This window comes from Emys orbicularis, chromosome 1 (genome assembly GCF_028017835.1).
Source record: "Emys orbicularis isolate rEmyOrb1 chromosome 1, rEmyOrb1.hap1, whole genome shotgun sequence".
Lineage (NCBI taxonomy): Eukaryota > Metazoa > Chordata > Testudines > Emydidae > Emys > Emys orbicularis.
The window spans coordinates 155,809,640-155,837,056 of NC_088683.1; the positions used below are offsets into that span (position 1 = coordinate 155,809,640).

The window sequence follows — 27,417 nt, forward strand, 5'->3', positions numbered from 1 at the left end:
GGCCGCGGGAGGCTTTTTTGCCTGGGGCGGCAAAAAAGCCAGAGCCAGCCCTGCTTGAGAACACGGTTTATAAGGACTCACTTTGGGAATGACATTAAATACAATAATTAACCTTCAAGTGGCGGTAACTTGCTCCTGCCCCCTCGCCCTTGCATATGGGGGACGCAAAGCCCGTCTCCTCTGCACCGGCCCAGAGATGAAATCCCCACCAGCAGCCTGACTACACGCGGCGCAATCCGTGATGGGGTCGCAGCTGCTGCTACATGAACATCGGACCCAGCCCTGGCCCTGGGAATTTTGTGGGGCTGCGCACACGCCCGCACGCCAGTGGTGCAGTCACTTGGCCCGGAGTTAGGCGCTAGGCACCGCTGGTGCCGGGGTCCGGGTCAGATTCAGGCAGTCTCAGCATAGCTTGCCCCTCCCTACCGCACGGGGCGGCGGGGGCGCAAGGCTCTCCCAGGCAGGAGCTCCCCCACGCCCCGATCCCTGGGCACGCGCTCACCGCGACTGGGCGGGGACAAGCAGAGAGGAGTCACCGTCACCGTCACGTGCACACCGTGCTGTGGGCGGGCGCGCGCACGGAGACACGTGGGAGGGGCAGTATTATCTGCGCCCGCTACCGCTCCGCCCCGCCGGCGTTGAGCTCGGTTGCTATGGAGACAGCGTGTTGGGTGTGCCCGGAAGGCGCCCCGTCGCGCGGGCGGGAGGAGTAGGATTGCTATGGATACGGTGTGAGGACCGGGTCGCGGTGCAAACTGAGCCGGGCGAGACTCCGAGCGCCCCATGGGGCCGAAGCGGCCTAAGAGCGGAGGCAGCTCCCCCGGGGCCGCCGGAGCCCCTGCCAAGAGCTGGGAGGCCGGGCTGGTGTCCGCCCGCCTGGAGGAGGTGAAAAGGGGGCGGGGCGGGGCAGGCTAAGGGGGGGGGGCACAGCGAGGTCTGGGGGTAGAGGGGCAAATGGGGGTTAAGGAGGCAAGGAGGGGCATGGTTAGGGTTGCGAATTTTGGTTGGACGTATTCCTGGAGGTTTCCTCATATGGCATAATCTTTAATTCCTGGAGACTCCAGGACAATCCTGGAGGGTTGGCAACCCTAGGTAAGGTGGGGGTTAAAGGGGGGAAGGGTGGGGCATTGGGGGGCCTCGCGAGAGGGGAGCAAGTGGCAGAGGCGTAGCGAGCGCCCTCCGTACCCTCCGACCGGAGGGGGCCCCACAAGGAAGGGGGCCCCTAAAAGTGGCAAAATAAATACCGCATTCCAGTTTCTGCATTGTAAGGGGCCCCGCCCGGACATATGTTCGAAGGGGGCCATGTTCGGAGGGGGCCACATTCTTTGTTGCTATGGCCCTGGCAAGTGGGGATTAAGGGGGCGAGAGGAGAAGCCGGGAGGGGGCGTGGCACAGTGGGGGCTAAAGGGTGAGGAGGCCCAGTGCAACCTTATACTTATAGACATGAAGATCTATGTTGCTACAAGTACATATATACACCTTTTTGATGTAATAACTAAATACCATTGCTATATATCATATAAACTATACTAATTTATAATTATACATAACTATTATTTTTATCATAAAGACCTTATTTTTTTTACTACATATAAAGACAGCCCTGGAGCTCTTTTTGAGTAGAGAATTTATTATAAAACTCATCACTGGAGACAAGAAAATTACCTGATTTTCTGGTTCACAGAAGTTGTGTAATTAGCAAGCATCATACTCACTCACTTTGCCTTTGGAGATGGGGATATGTATACTACAGTATGTTGATCATTCCCTTCAAACATGAACTGATGGTTGGAGGCACTAGAGCAGGGGTAGGCAACCTATGGCACGCGTGGCACGCAAGCTGATTTTCAGTGGCACTCACATTGCTCTGGTCCTGGCCACCGGTCTGGGGGGCTCTGCATTTTAATTTAATTTTAAATAAGCTGCTTAAACATTTTAAAAACCTTATTTACTTTACATACAACAATAGTTTAGTTATATATTATAGACTTATAGAAAGAAACCTTCTAAAAACATTAAAATGTATTACTGGCACGCAAAACCTTAAATTAGAGTGAATAAATGAAGACTCGGCACACCACTTCTGAAAGGTTGCTGACCCCTGCACTAGAGGCTACTGCAGGGATCGGCAACCTTCGGCCCGCGGCCCGCCAGGGTAACCACCCTGGCAGGCCAGGGTGGTTTGTTTATCTGCCGCGTCCTTCGGCCCGTGCCGCTTCCCGCAGCCCCCATTAGCCTGGGATGGTGAACAGCAGCCAGTGGGAGCCGCGATTGGCCAAACCTGTGGACGCGGCAGGTAAACAAACTGGCCTGGTGGGCCGCATGCCGAAGGGTGCCAATCCCTGGGCTACTGTATATTCTTAGTAAGCTTGGCCCTCCTCAAAGTATACCTTTTGAGGACAAGAATAAAAGTAACTTTTTTCCATTGAGTAAATTATTGTGTTTACTTATCTCTTTTGAGGGTAAACTAGTTCAAGAATTTATATTAGTGGTGCTAAAATATTTGTGTAATATAGTGGGCTCTCCAGGTCACCCATCCTTAAGTTACACAGTAGTAGAAGAAGAACAAATTTTAAAAGATAACCTTCCGCTGAGCACTTTGCACATTGTATAAGGGAAAAGCAGCCAAACAGATTTTCTCTCTTTCTTTTTGAGACTTTTCTTTCTGAGACTGGATGCCAAGTTTCAGTTCAGAGTGAACTTTTATAAGCTGCTGAACAACTAGGTTTGATGGAGGTGCTGACACAGCATTAACTGTAGCGTTGAAAATGTGAAGCTATAATTTTCCTACTTGAGCATGTGTGTAGCTAAAAGACCCTTTTTTATGGTGTGTGAGGATCTAAAAGCATATTTAGGTTTCCAGGTCCTATGTAAATAATGTAATTCTAATAAATCTTAACTTGCTAGAAAGAATTTGATTTCAAAATAGTGTAGCAGTTTAGCAAACAATAATATTTATGTAGCATATGTTTTTCTAGCACTGCTTTTGCAAGTGAGACAAATGGCTTCCATGACCTTTCTGTTTATTGGGTCACTGCTGTGCCCCCTCCAGGAATCGGGGTGACCTCTGTTTAAGCAGATAAGGACTTTTAAATAAAGCAGGCTGCTTTAAAAATTGGTTGAGCAATTTACTAGTTAATGTACTGATGCCAAGTTCTCTTTTATATATTTACGTGAAAAGACTGCTTTTAATATTGGGTCAGTAATAGCCAGATTTCGGGAGTTTAATTCACAATCAAACATAATTGTTTTTTTAAGTAAGTGCTGCTCAACAACTCTAAAGACTGAAATCCCCCATTTTTCTCCAACTAATGAATTTAAATCCTTATTTTTAAGAGTGAGAGGGGAAGTCAGTCTCCATTGCCTGTTCAGTTGTTGGCCCTGAGATTGCTAACGAGGCAGTGAAATGTCAATTAGTTCTACTTATGGTGATGGCTTTTGTGATGCAGACATTGTCCACTGGAAATTGGACCATGACCATCAACTTGTTTCACAGAAGGCCAACAGCCATCACATGGCAACAGCTTTTGGTCACTACTGACCTGTTTTGCATTTGAACTGGCCATAATAATATGCTCCAAATTCTATTAATCTCCTTCTAATATCCTTGATCTATTTGTTTTATTATATACAAAAACTACATTAAAGGAACATTACAATTGAAAAGTCAAGCACTCAAAAGTTAGGAAATACTAGAATTAAGGTTGCCCATGCACTGGCACCCTTGTGTGTGTTCATTATGATAATCTTCCACTTTGCAAACTTAATGTTCTTTTAACATAGATTTTTTTTATATAATTTCCTTGGTTTAAAAAAGAAGCAAAATGGAGAAAAAAAATCCATCATGTGTCACCATGGTGACAACACCCGTGGGGGTCATTAACAGGGTTAAAAGAACGAGGAGTACTTGTGGCATCTTAGAGACTAACAAATTTATTTGGGCATAAGTTTTCGTGGGCTAAAACCCACTTCATCAGATGCATGGAGTGGAAAATACAGTAGGAAGATAGATATATATACAGAGAACACAGATCTCTGCCACTTGGACTAATGGACTATAATTGATAGGAGGAGTTTGTAGTCATCAGTGTAGACCAGCATTAGAGGATCTGAGATATGCTTTGCCAGTGGACTTCACAGATGTTAGCTGATAGCAAAAGAATGCTGAGACTCAGGAATCTGGGTTGTATTCCAAGTTCTGAGGGGAGTCTGGTCTACTGGACTTATTCTCAGTCCCGGTCTTCCTCCACCTCCTTGGGTCTTTGTCCCCAGTCCCAGTTCCCACAGCTCTCTTTTGGATCCTTGTCCCAATCAAATCCACTCTGACTCCATGTACCAGTCCCCTAGCCCTGCTCCTCCTCACAATCCCTTGCCCCTTTTGGTTCCATATCCCCATCCCAGTCCTCTGCCCTGCACCCTGCTCTTTGTCCAATTCCCCCACCCAGCTCCTCATCCCAGTCTCCCCTCTTACTAGCCCTCAGGCCTGGCTCCTCATGCCTCTGCATTCTAATCAGGCTACTTCCGCCTTTTCCTACTCACTCCTGGGCAGTAGCAGGGGGAACTATGAGAGCACAGGAGAAATTATCTCCTAGCTCTCAATTTCAGTGCTTGGTGTTATAGCAACCCACAACAGCCACAAAAAGCAATTATAGGGAAAGTTCTGCTGAGTCCCTGCTATCTTGGGCTGGAGAATGCTCAGTGTAGATGGAATTTTAAGAGAATTTAGCTATCAAACTAACAGATCTCTACTGAGCTTGAGATTTTGCAGAGGATTATAATTTAGCCAAATTTAGGACTTTTTTCCCCCATGGGAACACACAGGCACATTCCTGACAATAAAGGATGACCCCATGCCAAATTTTGGTTCCTTTCTTCAAAGCATGGAGGTGCTAGAACTTCTCAATGAAACAGTTGTAAGAATTTAACATTGGCAAAACCACATATTTTCTCCAAGCCATGTTCTGAGAAACAGCTGAAACATTTTGTATGAAAATTTCTAAAAAAAATTCAGCCTGAGGCATGGAAAACTTCAACCAAAAGTTTAAAGTTTGGCAAAGTTATAAGCAACTGAAAGTAGGATCTTATAATGAGTGTCAGGCAATCTTAGTCACAGGTGTCACTACCTGTGCCCCTTGTAATTAGCTCTCCAAAATAGTTACAGACTTGTATAGTGTATGGTGTACAATATTGAGATGAAAGAAAGTATCAAATAAATATCTTTTCTAATAATTGACTGATAATGGATTTAAAGATCTTTCAATTTTATCAAACTGGGGAATACATTTTGTTTTTTGACAGTGAAAGAAGAATATGCTGGAAGCAATAAGAACTTGTTTTATATTGTACTGGTTAGTGTAAGCAGCGACATTTCACATTTTAATGTGTGTTTAAGATTTACTTACTATATTTTTTTAGTAAAACAAGAAGTTTAATGTCTGAAAGGAAGTCATTTCACCACTAGCGTTGACTAGCTACGCTAACTGAAATATAATTTTATTGGTATCTATTAACCAAATAATAGTAAATGTATGCAAGTTTGTTTTAGTAAGAGTCAAAGAGACTACATGGGAAACGTAAAAAGGGAATGTGGATTTTTCAAAATCTCACATCATTTGCATTTTTTATTTTTAATAGATTATATTAATGAATATAAAACTAGAAGGAATACTGGCCTTTACATGTCCACCAAGATGGCTACCTTCTAGGAAAATATTTGCTAAGTGAAGGTGAATTCTGACCATGTTAAAGGAATAATTGCTCTGTATTATACATTCTGCATTGATTATACTCCACCAGTGAAATATGGATTATATTAGAATGTGAGCATATCCACCAATAACTAAGGCTGCTGGAAACTAGAATCCAGTGATAATGTCAGCATGTGTCATTCAAGAGCTAATGAAAATGGGAACTGAGATTCCTTTACAATTGTATCCCATGCAGCAACTTCATGAGTTTGCAAAAACTGCTGATAAGTAGCCTGACTTTACCAATTCTCTCCTTGTTGGCAGCAAAGAGAGCCAGGGGCAGTACTGCCTATCCTAAGTTTCAAAAAATCATGAGTCAGACTTCAGAAATCATGAGATTGGCTTAACAATTAGGAAATTTGAAATAAAAATGTTTTTCTTTTGGTGTTTGAACCTTTGGACTTCACATTTTCAAGATTTTCTCTGTAACCATTAGGACTAGTAACATAGCTGAGATTTTAATGTAAGCACATGACGCTAGGAGTTGGAGCTTTAAGAAAAACACCAAATACCACAAGAATAAGCAATACTACAAGGAGCCAGACAATCACATTGCCAGGAAAGGGAAATAAAGTAGATTGTCATGGTGTTCCTCCCACCAAAGCTCTCTAGGATACAGCAGTCTGAAAATGGCCAACTTGCCTGGCTTGTCCAAATTTCTGCTGTAGATTGCTGGTTTACCAGACCCTCCAATGACAAGGGCAGGAAAAGACAAATTTGTCTCCAGGAGCTGCAGAGCAGTTGTAATTAAGCAAGATGTTTGTGAGAACCTTTTTCATAGTCCCTCACAACACGTTAGTGTGCCTGACTTAGGGGTATTTAGACTCTGGGGAAGGGAATTGGTTTGGTTTTATTTAAAGGAGTTTAAATAAACTTGGGTGAGGGGAGAGGAGGTTCTAAATATTCTTCTCTATTTTAATGTCTTCTACAGTCTTTTCTAAATTTTTAATCACTCCAGCTAGATTGCTTTCTTTCATTCCAGACCCAGTGACTGTAAGAATATTCAAAGTGCCTTCCTATTATTCTTAAAACATGCAGGGTTCATGTCAGAATCAGAGAGACTTCCTAAATTTACAGTACACTATTTCAATGCAAATAGAATTTAGAAATTTTTACTTTAAACTAATAAGACAGATACACATCTATCCCTTCGCTCTCCATTTCTTGTCTGCCACAGCAACATCTGAACAGTATATCTGTGCCAAAATATTTTACATAGGAAAAAGCTCCAAATTGTGGTGTGTAGAACAGTGTTTCTCAACCTTTTTGATAGCAGGGACTGGCTTGTTAAGAACATAAGAAAGGCCGTACTGGGTCAGACCAAAGGTCCATCTAGCCCAGTATCTGTCTACCGACAGTGGCCAATGCCAGGTGCCCCAGAGGGAGTGAACCTAACAGGCAATGATCAAGTGCCAGGTGCCCCAGAGGGAGTGAACCTAACAGGCAATGATCAAGTGATCTCTCTCCTGCCATCCATCTCCATCCTCTGACAAACAGAGGCTAGGGACACCATTCTTACCCATTGTTGCCTTCCTAAACTGTGTCAGGCAGATCTCAAGGATAGGCGCTGGTCCATGGACCGGTTGTTGAGAAACACTGGTGTAGAGAAGCTGGAGGGAAGGGGGATGGGACAGTCCACATAAATATGTTTTAGGAAAACAACCATTTTAGAACATGGCTAGCCATCTAAGTAGTTACTGCTTTAAGAGAAGTTAGTGGTGGCTTGCCAGCTCTGTAAGTTGACATTCTCTATTTGTCTCCAGAAGAGGTACAACTCAGGACACAGTGCAACCTTCCTACATACACTGCGTTTCCACAACTGTTCCTCAACCATGACATGAAAGAATAGTTTCTAGGCATAGGAGAGGATTTTAGTCTTTCTCCACCCAAATTTTTGCCAAACGCCTATCCCACTACCTCAGAGCTTGGACACACATCACCATGGATCAGTGGGTCTTAAACATGGTGGAACTGGGATACGCTCTTCAATTTATTGCTATTTCCCCTTCTCGCCCTTCCTTCCTCATCCCTCTTCATGGATTACTCTAGGAGAGTATGCTACTTCAGTCTCTCCTCCTTGTTGGGGCCTGCAGGAAGTTCCTATATTGTTCAGAGGGAAGGGATTTTATTCCCATTACTTTTTAATCCCGAGGACAAAGGGGGTCTCAGGCCTACGTTAGGTCTAAGACAATTAAACAAATGCCTAAAGAAAACATAATTCCAGAAGTTTACTCTAGCCTCTATTATCCCTTAGGGACTGGTATGCTGTGTTCAACTTAAAGTACACCTGTTTTTACATGGTGATTCACCAGAGCCACTGAAAGTTTCTCAGATTCACGGTCAATGGATCCCACTATCTGTTCACAGTACTGCCTTTCAGCCTGTCAGCAGCCCATCACGTATTCACGAAATGCATGGCCGTAGTAGTAGCATTCCTGCAAAGCTCAGGAATCCATGTGTTCCTTTACCTGAATGACTGGCTAGTGAGGAGCCAATCCAGGTCACAGGTACTCTCCAATGTAGCTGCTATTCAGTCCATTTTCAGTGCACAGGGGCTCCTAATGAATACAGAGAAATCTATCCTGACTCCTCTTCAAAGAATAGACCTAATTAGGGCAGTCCTGGACTCTACAAAGGCTAGGGCTTTTCTGCTGGAGCAGAGGTTCCAAGCAATGTGGGTCATTGCTCTAGACCTAAAGGCCCATCCTATCAGTATGGTTCAGAACTGCCTCAAACTTGTAGGGCACATGGCAGTGTGCACTTACGTGATGCAGCATGCCATACTGTACTTCAGAAAACAACAGGGTTGGCTAGGCTTGGTGTTTTCACCAACCTGGCATCACATGGAGATGATGGTTCAAGCACCTGCTCAGGTCTTGTCCTCCCTGGACTGGTGGGTACAACCTGCAGATGTTTGCAAGGGAGTTGCCTTTGCCCCTCCTCAACAGTCGCTGACTTTAGTCACAGATTAATCAGATCTAGGTTAGAGAGCTCACTTGGATCCCCAAGACTCAGGGCCTTTGGTCTCCTCAAGAACTAAGTCTCCATATAAATATCAGGGAGCTTCAGGCCATCAGTTTAGCTTGCATGGCGTTCCTTCCACATATCAAGGGGCAGAGTTTGTTGGTACTCACAGACAACACAGCAGCCATGTTGTATGTAAACAAACCAGACAGGGCCCGTTTGACAAAATTATGCCAGGAGGTGATCTTCCTTTGGAATTTCTGCATCACCAGTTCCATCAACCTGAGAGCTGCTTACCTTCCAGGAGTTCAAAACTCTCTGGCAGACCACCTGAGCAGGTTGTTTGCAGGCCACCACAAGTTGTCTCTTCTCCCAGATGTGTCCAGGTCCATTTTCTAGTGGTGAGGAACTCCCCTGGTGGACCTGTATGCAACAAGAGCAAACAAAAAATGTCATCTTTTTTGTTCCTGAGTGGATCACAGCAGGGGTTCACTGGTAGATGCGTTCCTCGTACCCTGGTCAAAAGGTCTGCTGTATGCCTTCCCTCCAGTTCCATTCCTGCCCAAAGTCTTTTAATTTTTTACTGTAAGGCATATTTTCAGGCCTCAAATTCTTATTGTGTGGGGTTTTTTTTCTGTTTGGAGTGCGGACACCAGAAGTGGACACAGTATTCTAGTAGTGGTCTCACCAAGTGCCGTAGTCAAAGGTAATGTAACCTTCCTGCTCCACGTTCCTCTGTTTATACATCCAAGGATCACATTAGTCCTTTTGGCCACAGTATTACAGTAGAGTGAGAGCTCATGTTCATTTGGTTATCCAGCATGACCCTAGGTCCTTTTCAGAGTCACTTATTTCCAGGGTACAGTCCCCCATTCTTTAAGCGAGTGGTTCTCAACCTGCGGCCCACGGGCTGCTTGCGGCCCAATCAGCACACACCTGCGGCCCATGTGACATCCTCAGGGCCATACAGGTAGTATTGGATGCGGCCCACATAACACATTTTGGGCCGCATATGTGGCCCACAATGGTAAACAGGTTGAAAACCACTGCTTTAAGCATTCTTTTTGCCTAGATGTATGGCCTTTCCTTTAGCCATGTTGAAATGCATGTTGATGGATCATACCCAGCTTATCAAGCAATCCAAATGACTCTGTAATAGCGACCTGTCCTCATTATTATTACCACCTGACCAGTCTTTGTGTCATCTGCAAACTTCAATAGATTCCAAGGCCGGAAGGGACCATTGTGATCATATAGTCTGACCTCCTGTATGACACAGGCCATAAAACTTCCCCAAAATAATTCCTAGAGCATATCTTTTAGAAAAACATGCAATCTTAATTAAAAAGTTTTTACTGATGGAGAATCCACCACAATCTTTGGTAAATTGTCCAATGGTTAATTACTCTCACTGTTAAAATTTTACACCTTATTTCCAGTCTGAATTTATCTAGTTTCAACTTCCAGCCATTGGATTGTGTTATACCTTTCTTTGCTAGATTGAAGAGCCCATTATTAAATATTTCTTCTCCATATAGGTACTTACAGATTGTAATCAAGTCTCTCCTTTAACCCTCTTTGTTAAGCTAAATAGACTGAGGCTTTGTCTTCACTACCCGCCGATCCGGCGGGTAGCAATCGGTCTATCGGGGATCGACTTACCGCGTCTAGTGAAGACGCGGTAAAATCGATCCCTGATCGCTCTGCCGTCGACTCCGGAAATCCACCTCGGCAAGAGGCGGCAGCGGAGTCGGCGGCAGCGCGGCAGCGGTCGACTTTCCTGCGTCCTCACCGCCAGGTAAGCCGACCTAAAATACGCAACTTCAGCTACGGTATTCACGTAGCTGAAGTTGCGTATCTTAGGTCGGACCCCCGCTGCAGTGTAGACCTAGCCTGAGTTCCTTGAGTCTATCACTATAAGGCATGTTTTCTAATCCTTTAATTATTCTCGTGGCTCTTCTCTGAACTCTTTCCAATTTATCAATATCCTTGAATTGTTGGCATCAAAACTAGACACAGTAGTCTAGTTGAGGCTGTGACATTGTGCAGTCTATATGGTTTTATAAAAACATAATAAGTGAATATAATGTAACTGGAATATGCTTCATGCAAAAGGTCTCTTGTAAGGTATCATTACAAAGCTTATAATCTACTGAGTGTGATCATCCTATTTGTATAAATGTACCACTCTTGTATCTAAAACTAGAAATATGAAATATAACTCTGAGGGCCTATTGTAATTATGCAAAGTGTGGGCCATTAATAGTGGTTTGGAATCTTGATGACTCCCATTAACCAGGACCATTGTCTGCAGATGGCTGTGTTTACCTGTTAGTCTTCCTGTATATGTGTGTGCTGGCAAGTGGGTAATGAAGTCTTGCAGTGACATGTGATCATGTCACCTGAACAGGAATCCGTCTTTAACCTGGTGCTTTTCCAGTGGGGGGGGGGGGTGGAAACCCAGAGGGACAAAGGGTTCCCGCCTTATGCAAAAGATATATAAAGGGTTGGAAGAGGACAAGGAGGGGGAGGAGCCATCATGAAGAATCCCCTAGCTATCACCTGAGCTGCAACAAGAGGTGTACCAGGGGAAAGAATTGTGCCCAGGCCTGGAAGGTGTCCAGTCTGAGAAAAAGCTTACTGAAGCATCTCTGAGGGTGAGATTATCTGTAGGGTTACCATATTTTGAGTGTCCAAAAAGAGGACACTCCACGGGGCCCCCAGCCCCGCCCCCGCCCCAACTCCACCCCTTCCCCAAAGTCACCGCCCCAACTCCGCCCCCTCCCCTGCTTCCCGCGAACATTTGATTCGCGGGAAGCCTGAAGCAGGCAGCAGGTAAGCTGGGGGGGAGGTGGGGGGAGGAGGCGCGGCCCAGTCTGGCCCCCCCAACCGAGCGGCTCCCTCCGGCGGCCGGCCCCGGCCCCAGCGTCTCCAGCCTGGCTCGGCTCGGGCCCTGGGGTGCCGGCCCCGGGCCAGCCCCCGGCCGAGCACCCCCGGCCCAGCACCGCCGGCCCCCGGCCCAGCACCCCCGGCCCAGCACTGCTGGCCCCCGGCCCCCGGCCCAGCACCGCCGGCCCCGGGCCAGCCCTCAGTCGAGCACCCCCAGCCCAGCACCGCCGGCCCCTCCCTATTTTCCTGGACATGTTCAGCTTTTTGGGATTTCCCCCCGGACGGGGATTTGAGGCCCCAAAAGCCGGACATGTCCAGGAAAATCCGGACGTATGGTAACCCTAATTATCTGTATTCAGTTTGATTAGACATAGATTTGCGCATTTTATTTTATTTTGTTTGGTGACTTACTTTGTTCTGTCTGTTACTACTTGGAACCACTTAAATCCTACTTTCTGTATTTAATAAAATCACTTTCGATTTGGTAATTAACTCAGAGTATGTATTAATACCTGGGGGAGCAAACAACTGTGCATATCTCTCTATCAGTGTTATAGAGGGCGACCAATTTATGAGTTTACCCTGTATAAGCTTTATACAGGGGAAAACGGATTTATTTGGGTTTAGACCCCATTGGGAGTTGGGCATCTGAGTGCTAAAGACAAGCACACTTCTGCTAGCTGCTTTCAGGTAAACCTGCAGCTTTGGGGCAAGTAATTCAGACCCTGGGTCTGTGTTGGAGCAGACGGGAGTGTCTGGCTCAGCAAGACAGGGTGCTGGAGTCCTGAGCTGGCAGGGAAAACAGGATCGGGGTAGTCTTGGTACATCAGGTGGCAGCTCCCAAGGGGGTTTCTGTGATCCAACCCGTCACAGAGGCCTTATAAGTGTGCTCTCTATGCCATTATCCAAATCATTTATGAAGATATTGAATAGAACTGGTCCCAGTGATCTGTCTTCTTCATTATTTACCAGTCCTCCAGTTTTTGTGTGATCTGCAAACTTTATCAGCAATGATTTTATATTTTCTTCCAGATCATTAATAGAAATATTAAAAAGCATTGATAAATAGCTGAAAACCAGTCCTTATAGGACCCCACTAAAACCACTCTATTAAATAATGATTCTCCATTTATAATTACATTTTGAGGTCTGTTAGTATTCCACTTAATATGTGCAATATTAAATTTGTTTGATACTTTTCATCATATTGTCATACTGTACTAACTCAACTGCCTTATGGAAGTCCATGTGTATTATGTCAACAGTTACTTTTATCAACAAAACTTGTGATTTCATCAAAAAATGCTATCAAGTTCATTTGACAAGACCTATTTTCCATTAAACCATGTTAAATTGGCATTTAGTATATTACCATCCTTTAATTCTTTATTGATCAAGTCCTTGTCAGCCTTTCCATTATTTGTCCCATTATATTTCAACTGTCTTAACGACAAGACCTTCCTTTCTCTGCCTGCAGGCCCTTGCCTCATTCACTACATACCTACAAGGAATGAGGCAGGGATCCTACAAACAAAAGCCTCTTTCACAATACAGTCTTAATTAATTCCCTGAGCACTTTCCACCTTGCAGACAGAATGAGATGGGGTCCTGTGGAAAAAACAGTATGTAATTATGCAGTTAAAAACTGTATCATAATGCATATGGATGAGCAGCCTTAATTTAGGGATTTTCAGACTTTCAAGTGTTTGACTTGCAAGCTTAATCACGTTCTTATGCATATTTTAATATAATTTCCTAGGGTTTTTTAAAGGAAAGAGGTAAAGATAAATATTATTATGCAGAACTGCAGCATAGACTTCTATTGCTTGATTTACAGGACTTACCGTATTAGCTGGCAGCAAGAGAAGTCTGGTATTGTGTGTGAATCAGCCACTAAAAGAGGACCCATCTCACACTGAAACAGTGGGTTACAGATGAATGAGCAGCCTCATTTTACAGACAGTATAACTAAGGACAAAGATGGCAGGCAGTTTCTGATAGGCAGGGTGGTTAAATGAATGGGATTTGGGAATAGTAGTGATCTGGATTCTTCTTCTAGTTTGTGTAAACTCTTAGTTGTGTGTGAGGAACTGTTTTTGTTTGTTTGTATGTTTTTATCTGTTTATGTATTCAGGACATTTTAACAGTTTACAAATACTAACATGTAAATATCAGAGACAAAATGATAATTATTACAACAGTGTGCTTGCATTTAGAGAAACAGTCTACATTAATATAATAATCAAATCTCTCTATTTAACAGGGTGTTACTATAATGGAGAATGAGCCTCTTTATACTACCCAGGATGTTTTGTTTCTGGTGATTTTATAACATTGAGTGAAATTTCTGATTACGTATATATTTATCAAACCAGGCATTGCTATCAAATGTTAATATTCAAAAAAATTGGAAAGGTGTGCAGAGTTTTTTGCATGTACTTTTGAATGTACTTTCAGAGTACTGAGTAAGTGGTAACCAAATATCTAAGTAGAGGAACTGCTTAACAACAAGGCCTTTGAATAATTCTAGAGTTGTACACAACAGTCAATATAAGTAAGTCTAGAACTCACTGTTGCTGGACTCCTAAGATATGTCTACACTGCATTTAGGAGTGAGACTCCCAGCCTGGGTCCACAAACTTGTGTCAGTGAGGCATGTGCTAAAAATAGCTGTGTAGATGTTGTTTTGATGTTGTGCTCTGGCTCTCAAGCCCACCCCCCAAACTCCAGCCCAAGCTGCAACATCAAAGCAATGCTTACCCAGCTAGTTTTAAGCTAGTGGTAGCCCCACTAACACAAGTCTGTGGACCTGGGCTGAGAGGCTTGCTCCCAGATGCAGTGTAGACATATTTCTAGAGCTGTGCACTTTCTCTTAGGCCAAAGGGTATTCTATGGAGCATGATCAGGAGCATCCAGTTTGTTTATGTTGTATCTGCAGTTTGAGTTTGTGAAATGCTGAAATGTGATACTGGAGCAGGATGTGCAGTGCTATAGAAAGTGGAGGGTTTTTTTGCATGCCGTCAAAAACAAGCTGTTCTGATGAAAACAAAAAACAAATGGCAATTTTCAACAGCACATAATTTGCCTAAATTTGAACAGATTTTCATGGAGCCAAAAAACCCACTCTGATCCTAGGACTATCCAAATTTCAACGTCCTTCTGCAAACCATGGAGTTGGAGCTCCTAACAAAACAAAACAAACAAACAAAAAGTGGCCCATGAATCTTTTATAAGTGTTAGGCATCATTATTCTTATTATTACAGTTAGAGCTGTTGGGGACACCTATACTTATAGTTGCCAGACTCTTCCCACTATAAGATCCTGTTTTCAGTTGCATATAATTTTGCCAAGCTTTAACCATCTTGGCTGAAATTTTCCATGCCAGGTCTCTGCTGCAGGCTTTTTTTTCCCCCCATCAAAAATTGTTTCAGTAAAAATAGCTGTTTTTTCCCGAGAATGAGATTACTGTAAAATACATTGTTTTGACCATATTAAAAATGTCCTTATAACCAGGCTCCCTGAGAGCAATTCTGGGCCCCAGCGCCAGGGCCGTGGGGGGGCTGGGGCGGAAGTGATGATTTGTCACTACTGGGATGCCGTTACTTCTGGGATTTACCACGCCGGCCCCCAGGACCCCCCAAAGCACAGGTCCCAGAGCAGTCGCACGCGCCGAGGAGCCCTGCGGCCCACCCACGCTATTTAAAAGGGCCCGGGGCTCCTGGCTGCCGCCGCTGCTGCTGCTGCTACTGCAGCAGCGGTGGTGGCTGGGGCCTCCCCGGGCCCTTTTAAATCTCATAGACTCATAGACTTTAAGGTCAGAAGGGACCAATATGGTCATCTAGTCTGACCTCCCGCATGATGCAGGCCACAAAAGCTGACCCACCCACAACATAATCTTCCAGCCTGCGACCCCTGCCCTATGCTGCGGAGGAAGGCGAAAAACCTCCAGGGCCTCTGCCAATCTACCCTGGAGGAAAATTCCTTTCCGACCCCAAATATGGCGATCAGCAGTACCCCGAGCATACAGGCAAGATTCTACAGCCGGACCCTCATTTTACCCGCGATGGCACGTTAATGCCTAATTGACTAAAACCACGTTATCCCTTCAAACCATTCCCTCCATAAACTTATCAAGCCTAATCTTGAAGCCAGAAAGGTCTTTCGCCCCCACCGTTTCCCTCGGAAGGCTGTTCCAAAATTTCACCCCTCTGACGGTTAGAAACCTTCTTCTAATTTCAAGCCTAAACTTCCCCACTGCCAGTTTATATCCATTCGTTCTCGTATCCACATTACTACTGAGCTGAAATAATTCCTCTCCCTCCTTGGTATTAATCCCTTTGATATATTTAAAGAGAGCAATCATATCCCCCCTCAGCCTTCTTTTGGTTAGGCTAAACAAACCGAGCTCCTCGAGTCTCCTTTCATCTCCTGGGCCCCATGGCAATTGCCCCCTTTGCTCCCCCCCACCCCGTCGGTGGGCCTGCTTATAACTGTTTTATTGAGAAGAGGTAGCATTTCCTTTCATTGAAGCAAGCACTTGAAAGGTAGCAGGAGAGTTGCCCTGGTGTCAGGGATGTACCTTCTGCTGTGCCAATGAAAAATGCCCAAATTTGGCCCCATTATAAACTTTTGAAAAATCTCAGATTGCATATGCTCACTACAGACTTATTAGAGTTTGTCAGCTACATTCTCTGAAGATCTGTTTTTGTGCGTGTGTGTTCTTAATACCCCCTTGCTAGTGCCCAAGACACCTGTCCCAAATGCAAAGGGGGAAAGAACTGGACTTGAAGGGGAGAGGAAGCAGTGGAGGGAGTTTATTGGGACAAGGAGCCTGGTGATGGGGTGGACTGGGACTGGCAACTGACAGAGATTATGGTTGGTAAAACTGGGACTAGCTGGGAAAGGAGACAGGCTGAGAACTGGGAGGGAACTGGGGTAGGGAGAATTGGAAGCCAGTGTGTGAGAGGGACTGAGATCAGACAGAAGCCAGGAGGTGGGATGGAACTGGACTTGATTGGGCAAGGAGATTAGGACAAGGAGCCTGAAAGCATGAAAACTGGGACTGGAAAGAGAAGCCAGGCAGAGGCATTCAAGGAGGAGACAGGATTGAGAGAGTCTGGAATGGACAGGGCAGAAGGGGTCAGGCTTGGGGGAAACAGAGGCTGAAGACTATAGTTACTGGGTCTCCTGTTATGATACACTCTCTTTAATTATATAATCCCTTACTATTTTTTTCCATAAAACCCCTGCCTCATTCTATGCACAGGGATGAACCATGTCCTGGGGGTGAATCAAGACTGTGTAATAAATTAAGCCGTGGTTTGTAAGACTCCTGCCTTATTTGTTGCAGAAGTTGGAAGGAGTGTAATGAATGAGGCAGAGGATTGCAGGAAGGGGAAAGAGGGTCCCTTAGATTAGGCAGTTGAATGCTGCCCTGGAGAACTGGATTCTTAACCATAGAATACTTCTGTGATGCTGGGAAAGTCACTTAAACCAAACTTTTCACAGGTGGTCACTGATTGTGTGTTCCTCCTTTTTGGGTGCCCAACTTGATACTGTGGGATATGAATTGTCGAAGAATTGAACACTCAAAGCTTCAACTGAAGTCAATAGGAGCTGAGCTTTGAATATGTGAAATGCAAATTAATGAAAAATCAGACCACGGGCATCTGAAATTGGGCATCCAAAATCAGTGGATACTTTTTGCCTTAATCCCTCTGTGCCTCAGTTCCTTGTCTTTACAATGAGGATAATAATACCTCTTCACGTCACAGAGGTGTTGTGAAAATAAATTAATTTATGTTTGTGAAGCACTCAGATACTATAGTGATGAGCACCATAGCAAATCCCTTGAGGAAATTAATGATTCTCTCTTCAGAGCAGGGTTTGAATAGTATGAAGTACATAAGGCATAAGGTCATACATTGAACAATAGGGATAACACGAAATATTGCATAGCTGCTCATTCAGTGAGCACTGTCCATCCTGTGCACCAATTGAGGCAGGGCTCTTGTGGAAAAAATAGTATGTGACCTGTAATTAACAACTATAATAGTGCATACACAGAAGGGGAAAAAATTAAGGTTGCATGGACAACCTTAATACTGGCATTTTTAAATTTTACAGTGCTTTACTTTGCAACCTTAACATTCTTTTAATGTAGTTTTTGTGTGTGTAATTATTATTTGTTTTATGGTAGGCCTAAAGGGCCCACCTAAGATCAGGGCCTGTTTGTGCTAGGCACTGTACAGACACATAGTAAAAGACAATCCCTGCCTCAAGAATCTTCAATTCTAAAAAGACAGATAAATGATAGGAGTGGGAACAGACACACACAGAGAAATGAAGTGAGTTGCCCAAGCTAACATAGCAAATCAGTGACAGAGCTAGGAATAGAACTGGGACTTATCCACTAGACCATGCTGCCTCTCAACTTCAATATACACGTCACTGCTATTACCCCTATAATAACCATATTTCTTCCTTTCTGTATTATTCAAAATCTTTGCTCTATCTTTTGAATTAAATTGTTTATTTACTCATCATTATGGCTCATTATTTCTCTTGATCACTGTGATATGGTTTAGGGCAGTACATAATTGACAAATTCTGGAAAGCTAGAATTTGCTTCCTAATGTAGGGCAATATGCTAGTGTAGATATTAAATAAATCTGGTGGGGTTGTTAAGAGTTACCTGCACTTCCACTCTGTTAAGCTCTTGGCCTTTATGATATCTAGTGTTAATGAGTTCTACGGGCTGATTGTGAATTGTGTGAAAAAGTATTTTTTTATCAGTTTTAAGTTTGCTCCTGTTCAGTTTCATTGAATGTTCCCTTGGTCTTGAACCTTGAGAAGGATGTACAGAAATTCCTGATCTTCCTTCACTATACCATTTCTTCATTTTATATATCTTCATTGTGTCCCTGCCTACTCTTCTTACTCCTGGGGGAATTCTACACCACGCAGTGCAGAATTTGAACAGAATTAATGTTTTGAGGACCATTTCCTTTTTCCCTCGCAGAAATGGGCTGCAGAACTGCTGGCTGCCACTAGGGACTGCTGTTCCAGGCAAAGCCCAGCTCGCAAATAGAAGAGACTGCCGGGGGGGAGGGGGAGGAAGAGGAAGAGCTGAAGGATTCCCAGCAGCTGCAGTTCCCAGCATGTCTTGAAGGAACGAGGTGGTCTGCAGGAAACTCCATACAACCTCGGGACCCAGCATCAGGCTGTTTCTCCCTCTGGATCCCTGAGCTCTGGGGGGGCAAGGGGTGTGGGTGTCTTGGCTGGAAAGGCACACTGCAGCTGGGCTCTGGGAGGGCAGGGGGTGCGGGTATCTGGGCTAGGGGGCTCCCCGTGGCTGGGTTCTGGGAGTAGGGGATGCGGGTGTCTGGGCAGTGGGTGCGCCCCACAGCTGGGCTCTGTGGGTAGGGGCTGCGGGTGTCTGCTCCATGGATGGGCTCTGTTGGGAGAAGGGGTGCAGATGTATGAGCTGGGGGCTGCCCTGTGGCTGGGCTCTGGGGGTAGGGGGTGTGGGTGTCTGGGCTGGGGGGGCCCTGCGGCTGGATTCTGGAGGGAAGGGATGTGGGTATCTGGCCTCCCGGCTGGGCTCTGGGGGTTAGGGAGTGGAGAAGCAGGAACTGGGTTGTCATAGTGATTTCTTTAACTCTCTACTCCTGGGGAAATTATTTTTGTTGTCTCTATTGTTACATACATAGTTGCTGACAGATATTTTGAAATAAATTACCTAAATAATTGAAACTGGCATGGTTATATAGTGTTATTTTGACAAATAAAATATGCAGAATTATGCAGAATTTTAAAATATTGTACACAGAATGTTTAATGTTTTGGTACAGAATTCCTCCAGGAATATCTTCTCCTCTCTAAGGTAAGCAGTCCTAATCTTTTCAAACTCTCTTCACATGGAAGTTTTTCCAGGCTTCTAATAATTCTTATCTTTCTGTAATACCCTCTATTACTGGTATATCATTTTTGAGATAAGATGACCAAAACTGAACACAGTATTCCAGGTGAGGGCATAATATTGATTTGTATAATGCCTTTATATGGGGACTCCACCACTTCCTGAAGGAGATTATTCTAAAGTCTAATTAAGAGATGTTACCTGATATTCAGTCTAAAAGTACATTTACATTTGCAGTGGCATGTAGAGTACAGACATCGCATGCCCACCTGGCATGGGTATAAGCATTCTAGACAGTATGGCATGACTTAGGGGAATAGGGTAAAGTAGAGTACTGTACACACCTGAACCCTAGGGTATATACCAGGAGTGGCCAAACTTATTCACCCTCCGAGCCACATACGACAATCTTCAGAAGTTTGAGAACCGGGGCACACCTGCCGGGGCTCGGGACTTCGGCCAGGTGGGGAGGGGTGTCTCGAGGCTTCAGCCCCAGCAGGCATACCCCGCCAGACTGAAGCCCCAAGACCCCCCTCCCCGCTGGGCAGAAGCCAGAGGCGATGCATAGGGAGGCATGTGGCATTCCCCCCCCCCCCAGATTTTTGCCAGAGTTTGCTGGCCGTGCTCGGTCACATAGTGTCACAGAGTCCCGCAGCTGCTGGAGCTGGCAAGCTGGGAGCTGTGGCTGTGTGGAGAGGCAGCAGCAAATAGCTGGGAGCTGCAGGGAGGGGCCACTGAGGGTAAAAGTGGGGGGTATGCCTGGGGGGTGTGTGACCAAGGGTACCAATTAGGGAGGGCAGCCCTCCCCACGAGTTTCATACAGGAGGTGTGCTCCCAGACAGATCTCTAACTGCACAGAATAAGGGCACGTCTACACTGGCAAAGTTACAGTGCCAGCAGTTACAGCGCCGCTCAGAAAGCGCAGACAGAAAACCGCTGTTGTGTGTTCACACTGACAGCTGCCTGCGCAATAGCGTGTTCACACTTGCATCACTTGCAGTGCTATTTGGAGCGGTGCACTCTGGGCAGCTATCCCACAGAGCACTTCTTTCTCTTTTGCCGCTAAGACTTGTGGTAAGGCGGAGGGGGTCGCGGGGCATCCTGGGTCCAGTCCCAATGCCCCGTGATGCATTGCTTCGCATCCCAGCAATCCATGTGCTTCCGTCCGCATTTGGCACCATCTTTCAATGGTTTGTGTACTGCATGCCCTGCCTCTTTCAGGTTGCAGGAATGGATCCTGAACTGCTGATCAGTATGCTGCTCGCTCTTACCAACACATCACGAGTGGCAGTGGAGTTATTCCTTAAATTACAAAGGCAAGAGGAGTGTGACGTTGATCTCGCCACGCGTAGTAGCTATGACACGAGATTACTTGTGGCATTCACGGAGGTGCTGACCACAGTGGAACACCGCTTTTGGGCTTGGGAAACAAGCACTGAGTGGTGGGATCACATCGTGATGTACATCTGGGATGACGAGCAGTGGCTGCAGAACTTTCGGATGGGACTGTGTGATGAGCTCACCCCAGCCCTGTGGCGCAAAGACACAAGAATGAGAGCTGCCCTGTCATTGGAGAAGCGCGTGGTGATTGCACTGTGGAAGCTGGCTATTCCAGACTGCTACCGATCGGTCGCTATACCGTGGGCATTTCGTGGACATTAATGCAGGCTGGTCCGGAAAGGTGCATGACGCGCACATCTTTCAGAACACTGGCCTGTTCAAGAAGCTGCAAGCAGGGACTTTCTTCCCGGACCAGAAGATCACCATAGGGGAAGTTGAAATGCCCATTGTGATCCTGGGAGACCCCGCCTACCCATTAATGCCATGGCTTATGAAGCCATTCACAGGGCAACTTGACAGCAGCAAGGAGTGGTTCAACAACAGGCTGAGCAAGTGCAGAATGACTGTTGAGTGTGCATTTGGCTGTTTAAAAGCCCGCTGGCGATGCCTATATGGGAAGCTGGATATGGCCGATTCCTATGCTTATAGCTGTGTGCTGTTCGCTCCATAATATTTGTGAAGGGAAAGGTGAAAGGTTCACTCAGGGCTGGACCGCAGAGGCTCAGCACTTGGAGGCTGAGTTTGAACAGCCAGAGACCAGGGCTATTGGAGCGGCACAGGTGGGGCCATAAGGATCAGGGATGCCTTGAGGCAGCAGTTTGAATCTGAAAGCCACTAATATTTGCTGCTATGCTTGGGGTTGCCGTGCTTGTAATGCTAGAAGGTGACTGGTGCACATGATGCATTAAGGGGGTTTAAAATAATTGCATGTTGCTTTGCAGTGCTCTTTTTGCTTTCATTTAATAGAATAGAGATTGCTTTCAAACCAACACAGTTCTTTTATTAAAAGACAACAACCAGAGGAGAGAGTCAATTGGCAAAAATACATCAGCAGGGAGAGGGATGGGGGAACGGAAGGTGTCCAGAGGAGAAGGGGTCCTGGGACGGCTACAGACTTGGGTATGTCCAGGGATCAGACCCAACCTTCTCCTTTGGAGTACAGTGCAGCGGGTACTGTACTTCAGCAGGGCCAAACTGCAGAGGGATTGGTGTTGAGTGCAGTGGGTAGTGGGAGTCCACACTGCTGAACTGTGAGGAGGGAGGAGTGGAATGCTGTGGGTAGAGAGTGGAGCCAGAAGGTTGATAACCATGTGTTGGTGGTGTGTGTGGGAGCACATGGGAAAGAGTTTTGTGACAGTGGCTGCAGGGGAAGGCGGGTGCAAGGCTGCTCGGTTTGAAGAGCTAGTATTGCCTGGAGCGTGTCCACTTGGCGCTCCATAACATTTAAGAGCCGCTCCGTGGCTTCTTGCTGTCCCACCACTCCTTCAATTCCTGTTTCTCGGCGGCGGAGTGCATCATAACCTCACAGAGAAAGTCCTCCTTAGTTCTTCGTGGCTGTTTTCTAATTCTGCGCAGCCGTTCTGCCGCTGCTAAGGGAGGCTGGCCTCCCAAGGTCATCTCTGTGAAGTTTAAATGCAACATTTTACAGTATTGTTTGCAACACAGACAACACTGATTCCGTGCTTTAAAACACAGCCAGTACTCTAACTGGCTTTAAAACTAACTTTAAAACACACCTGTCACTAACTGGCTGACCCCAGGCAAGCACACATGAGCCACAAGACCCCCAAAATGGTGAGTAGCTGCAGGGCCAGGATGAATCACTCTTCCCGGACCCTGCTGTACACTGGGCACGTGGCTCTTGGGGAGAGACAGCATTGTAAGGGGGGCTTGATAATCATTCCTGTCCCCACACGATGTGATCATTATGGAAGATATCTCGCTGCTGAGGATGAGCAGGGAGTCAAGGGAGGGTCTTCTCCAAGCCTGCGGCTTCTGCCCTGGCCCCTATGCGGCTCGCCTGCGTGCAGCAATGGTGTCCCCCCCCCGCCCCCGGTGACGGCACAGTGGAACGGGAAAGTTACCGTTAATGCGGCAAGAAACAAAGCAGCTCTGCTGAGGAACCTGTGGCAGCAGATTGCCCAGTATCTCCATGAGAGTTTCCTGGAGCTCTCTGAGGGAGATTCCCGTGAAGTGAGGGAGTCTATCAACAGCCTGTTCCACTGCTCAGAATAGGCATGCGGTGGGAGACAAGCCTGCTTTCTGCATCCCTCCTGCCCCCAACAAATCGCTTCAGCAATTCCCCAAATCAGATCCACTTACCAGGGGCCTCCTCTCCTCTTTGCGCTTTGCCAAGATCCAAGTGCTGTGACTGGCTAGGCTCCTCTGGGGTAGAAAAGAGCTCCCGACTGCATGCATCTCTGGCCTCTGAGCCATCCTCTGGGTCCCCTCCCCCTCTTCATCTAAAATTTCCTCCTCCTGGCTCGGTCCACTCTCCACTGGCATATGAGCCAACAAAGTATCCACAGGGGCCTTCGCAGTGGAGATGGGGTCGCCACCGAGTATCGCGCCCAGCTCTGTGTAGAACCGGCAGCTGGTGGGCGCAGCACCAGAGCAGCAGTTTGCCTCCCGCACCTTGTGGTAGGTAGGTGTTCCGCAGCGCCTTCACTTTGACCCTGCACTACAATGTGTCCCGGTCATGGCCCCTTTCTGTCATGCATCGTGAAATCTGTCCATAGGTATCATAATTCCTATGGCTGGAGCGCAGCTGGGACTTCACAACTTCCTCTCCTCAAATGCCGATGAGGTCCAGCAGCTTGGGGGGAGGGATAGCTCAGTGATTTGAGCATTGGCCTACTTAAACCCAGGGTTGTGAGTTCAATCCTTGAGGGGGCCACTTAGGGTTCTGGGGCAAAATCAGTACTTGGTCCTGCTAGTGAAGGCAGGGGGCTGGACTCGATGATCTTTCGGGGTCCCTTCCAGTTCTATGAGATAGGTATACCTCCATATATTAAAATATTATATTATTAAAGCTTGGCATTGCTCCAAGCGGGGGATCTCCTGGTGCGTGGAGCAGACATGGCCACCTGGAAAGATGCGCTGAGACCACTGCACGCATCACTGAGCAAACAGGAAGGGGACTTTCAAATTTGCAAAGGAATGTGTGGGGTGAGGATGATGGTTGGTCACCTGAGGGCAGGGCAGTAGAGTTCAAACCGATGGCCAGAGAGGTGAGAACAGGCATTGTGGGACACCTCCCGGAGGCCAATCGCAGCGCTGTAACCGCCACGGTGTCTACACTGGCACCGCAGCGCTGTAGCCCCGGCGCAGAAAGCTCTACGCCTCTCGTCGGGGTGGTGTTTTTAGAGTGCTACAACTGCGTAGTTTCTGCACACTAAGTGGCTTGGCAGTGTGTACACCTCGGGAGTTACAGTGCAGAAAGCCGCTTTACTGCGCATAAACTTGCCAGTGTAGACGGGGCCTTAGTGTGGAATGTGAGTTCCTCAGAGAGGTGCTTCTCCCAGCTTGTGCCCCTGGGGCAGGGAGTTGGTGTTTTGTCTACAAATGGAGGCAGGGTAATTAAGATAAGAAAGGGCTGGTAATTAAATTAAGGATCTGGAAGTCTTTAGATGAACCTGAATATGTAGTTCTTGAGCCTATATATATAAGAGGTGTAACTCTGGATTAGATGGCTCAGATATTTAAGTATGAAGTATATAGTTATTGACCACACATGTTATCACATCTTCATTGTGATGTTAATATCTATGAGTGGAGGCACTGATGGCAATAGTTTTACTTGATTAAGGACTAGAAGATTTGACCCTCTTACTTTTTTTCAAGAGGAAGAGCTGCCCAGAGCTCCTGTGCCTGTTTATTTTCCTTTCCTGCCTGCAGTGGCCCTCATATACCTCAGAAGTCTCAATTTTTTTCTCAACTTTAAAACGTGGAATTTTCTTGGTGTTTAATTTAAAATAGTCTCCTGTGGAAACTGCAACTCAATCACCGTAGTGTTGTGTTTAAGACCCTTCTGAAAAATAGCTAGCCTTTAAACAGAAGCTGTGATTTTGTTATGAGAGTCATGATCATTATTGTTTTCTTAATGCTCCAGCTCCTGGAGTCAAGTGATATGTGATGATTTCAGCCTTCAGTCTTAAAGAAAAATGAAGTTTCTAGCCCTTGTGGCTCTGGAGAAAGCTTCAAAATGTGACCCCAGCGCACCCTAAAGGCTCAAAAATGTAAATAATGTAAATAAATGTAAATGTAAATGTAAATAAAAAGAACACCAAATATATTATTTTTACATAATCTTAAAGCCAATCTCATGATTTTTGGTGAGCCTGATTCATGATTTTTGAACATATGGGGTTGGCAATACTATGAAAGTGACTTGAAATTGTCCATTTCACTCCTGTTTAAAGTCAGTTTCTAGTCTATTATTTGTAGTGGGGTAACATCCCTAGAGCCCCAGGCAGATGTGGTATAACTCACAGGGCCTTGCCCTAGTAGGATGTTTCCAAAAGTTAAATGATCTATTCCAAGCTTGATGAACAGCAAAAAAAGTACTAGAGAGTAATCTAGATTTTTCTACAATTGTTTCAATCGTTGTATTCAAGAGTTAGTAACAAAGTAAGAATATACATTAAATGTTTAAACCTAACCAGTGTCCCTTTTTACACAAAATGTCAGAACATGTTAGTATTAGAGCTGAGTGGGTCTAACACTTATTTAATTTTCTTTCTTTATATAGGAATTAGAAAATATTGTCTAACAGGAGCACTGTATCTAAGTTGTTATCTGCAAAAAAACAAGAGTTTTCAAAATTGCCCACGTAGCCTCTGGAATCATGGTTAAAGTTGTCCCCACCCCACCAAAATCTGAAATGGCACCCTGGGTGTGACCTAGGCTACTGGCGGGGGAGAGTGAACCTTTAAATTGTGCCCCCCACTCTCAGCAGGTACAGTCATCTCTGGCAGAAGCCCCTAGCCCCACCACCGCAGGGCAGAAGCTCCGAACTCCCCCCTCTCAGTCTGGTAGGCAGAGAATGGGCAGGTGTAGGGGGCTCCACAATCTTCACCCTGACTGTAAAAGAGCCATAGTTTGGCTCCCCTGGTATATACCCTACATGGCTCTCTACACGCCCAAGCAGTGCCTCCCATGACCACACTGCTATTTGCAGCAATATAATGTCCTGCTGCCAGAGCCGTTCCTCACTATGATGAAAGGCTCTGACATCCGGGAAGGGCTCTGGGAGGGAGGAGGCAGCAGGGAAAAGGAAAGGACTGCCAGAGCTTTCCCTGCTGCCTCCCCCCTGCCAGAGACTTTCACTGTAGTGTGTAGCTACACGTACCCTACACACCTCTGCAAGTGTAGACAAGGTCTACGTTTTCTTTTTCATTCTTTCATCCCATTACTTGTAGTCATGCCATCTTGGACTACAATGAACCATTTCCCTCCCTCCATCCTAAATGCTTACACTGTGAAATATTTGTAGACGGTTACATAGCTTTTTTTCTTATTCCCAGTCATCAATTAGCCAAGCTGTAAGTGTTTAATTATTTTCCTCCTAAAACAGTTTAAGGAGTTGGTAGGAACAAATGGAGAGGTGAAGGGTGAATAAGATTGGAAGGTCAAGGAGAGAGCCCTCCACTCACCCTACCTGTCAAATGTAATTTCTTTATGCAAAGTTGACCCCGGCCTTTGCTCTGCCAACAATGCTGGGCTTGATTACATCTTTTTTTCCCCCACAAACACATTCATACATTCCTGCATACCATCCCTTGTGAATTGGAAGAATTCTCCATAACATTTCATAAAGCCACCACTTTATTCTTTTTTTAAATTCCTCAAAACCTGCTGTTCTCATGATGCCTACAAATGATGGCTCTCTGGCATTGGCTACCGATCAGCCTCCTGTTACTATGTTGACCACTGAGACACCTTTACTTAGGCCTTGTTTACACTTACTGGGGGTTTGATGTGCGGCGATCGATGCATTGGCCGTTGATTTAGCAGGTCTAGTGAAGACCTGCTAAATCGACCGCAGATCGCTCTCCTGTCGACTCCTGTACTCCACCTGAACGAGAAGCACAAGGGGAGTTGACGGGAGAGCGTCTCCAATTGACATTGCATTGTGTGGACCCCACTTTAAGTCGATCTAAGTACGTCGACTTCAGCTATGTTATTCACGTAGCTGAAGTTGTGTAACTTAGATTGATCTCCCCCTGTGGTATAGACAAGGCCTTATGCATCTTTATTGTAAGCTTTGCAATTGGAGCATGTGGGTGAGATTTTCAAACTTCCACACAGTGTGAACCCCAGCCAAAAAGCTTCTAATTCCACTGCTTCTGGTTCTTCTGCTGAGAGCCCTGGAGATGGGCATAGAGGTGCTGGGGAAGATGGGCCCGGACCATGGAAGGGCCCTGGCAAGAGGCAGGGTTCCCAGAAGGAAGGAGTTCAAGGAAAAGACGCTCAGAAGACAGGGAGAGTAACTGTCTCCCTTACAAGTTCTCCCACGTAGTTTGATACTCTCGTTATGGAGATATCCCCAAAGA

At 45.8% G+C, this 27,417-nt stretch overlaps 1 protein-coding gene across 1 annotated transcript in view; it reads left to right on the plus strand.

Moving 5' to 3' along the window:
* The first annotated feature begins 783 nt into the window (after positions 1-783).
* The window catches only part of SPAG17 (sperm associated antigen 17), a 276,008-nt gene continuing 249,374 nt past the window's right edge, over positions 784-27,417 (plus strand). Inside the window, exon 1 of the mRNA XM_065399127.1 lies at positions 784-885. Within this exon, the coding sequence (XP_065255199.1) occupies positions 784-885 (102 nt within the window). The remainder of the gene's footprint in view (positions 886-27,417) is intronic.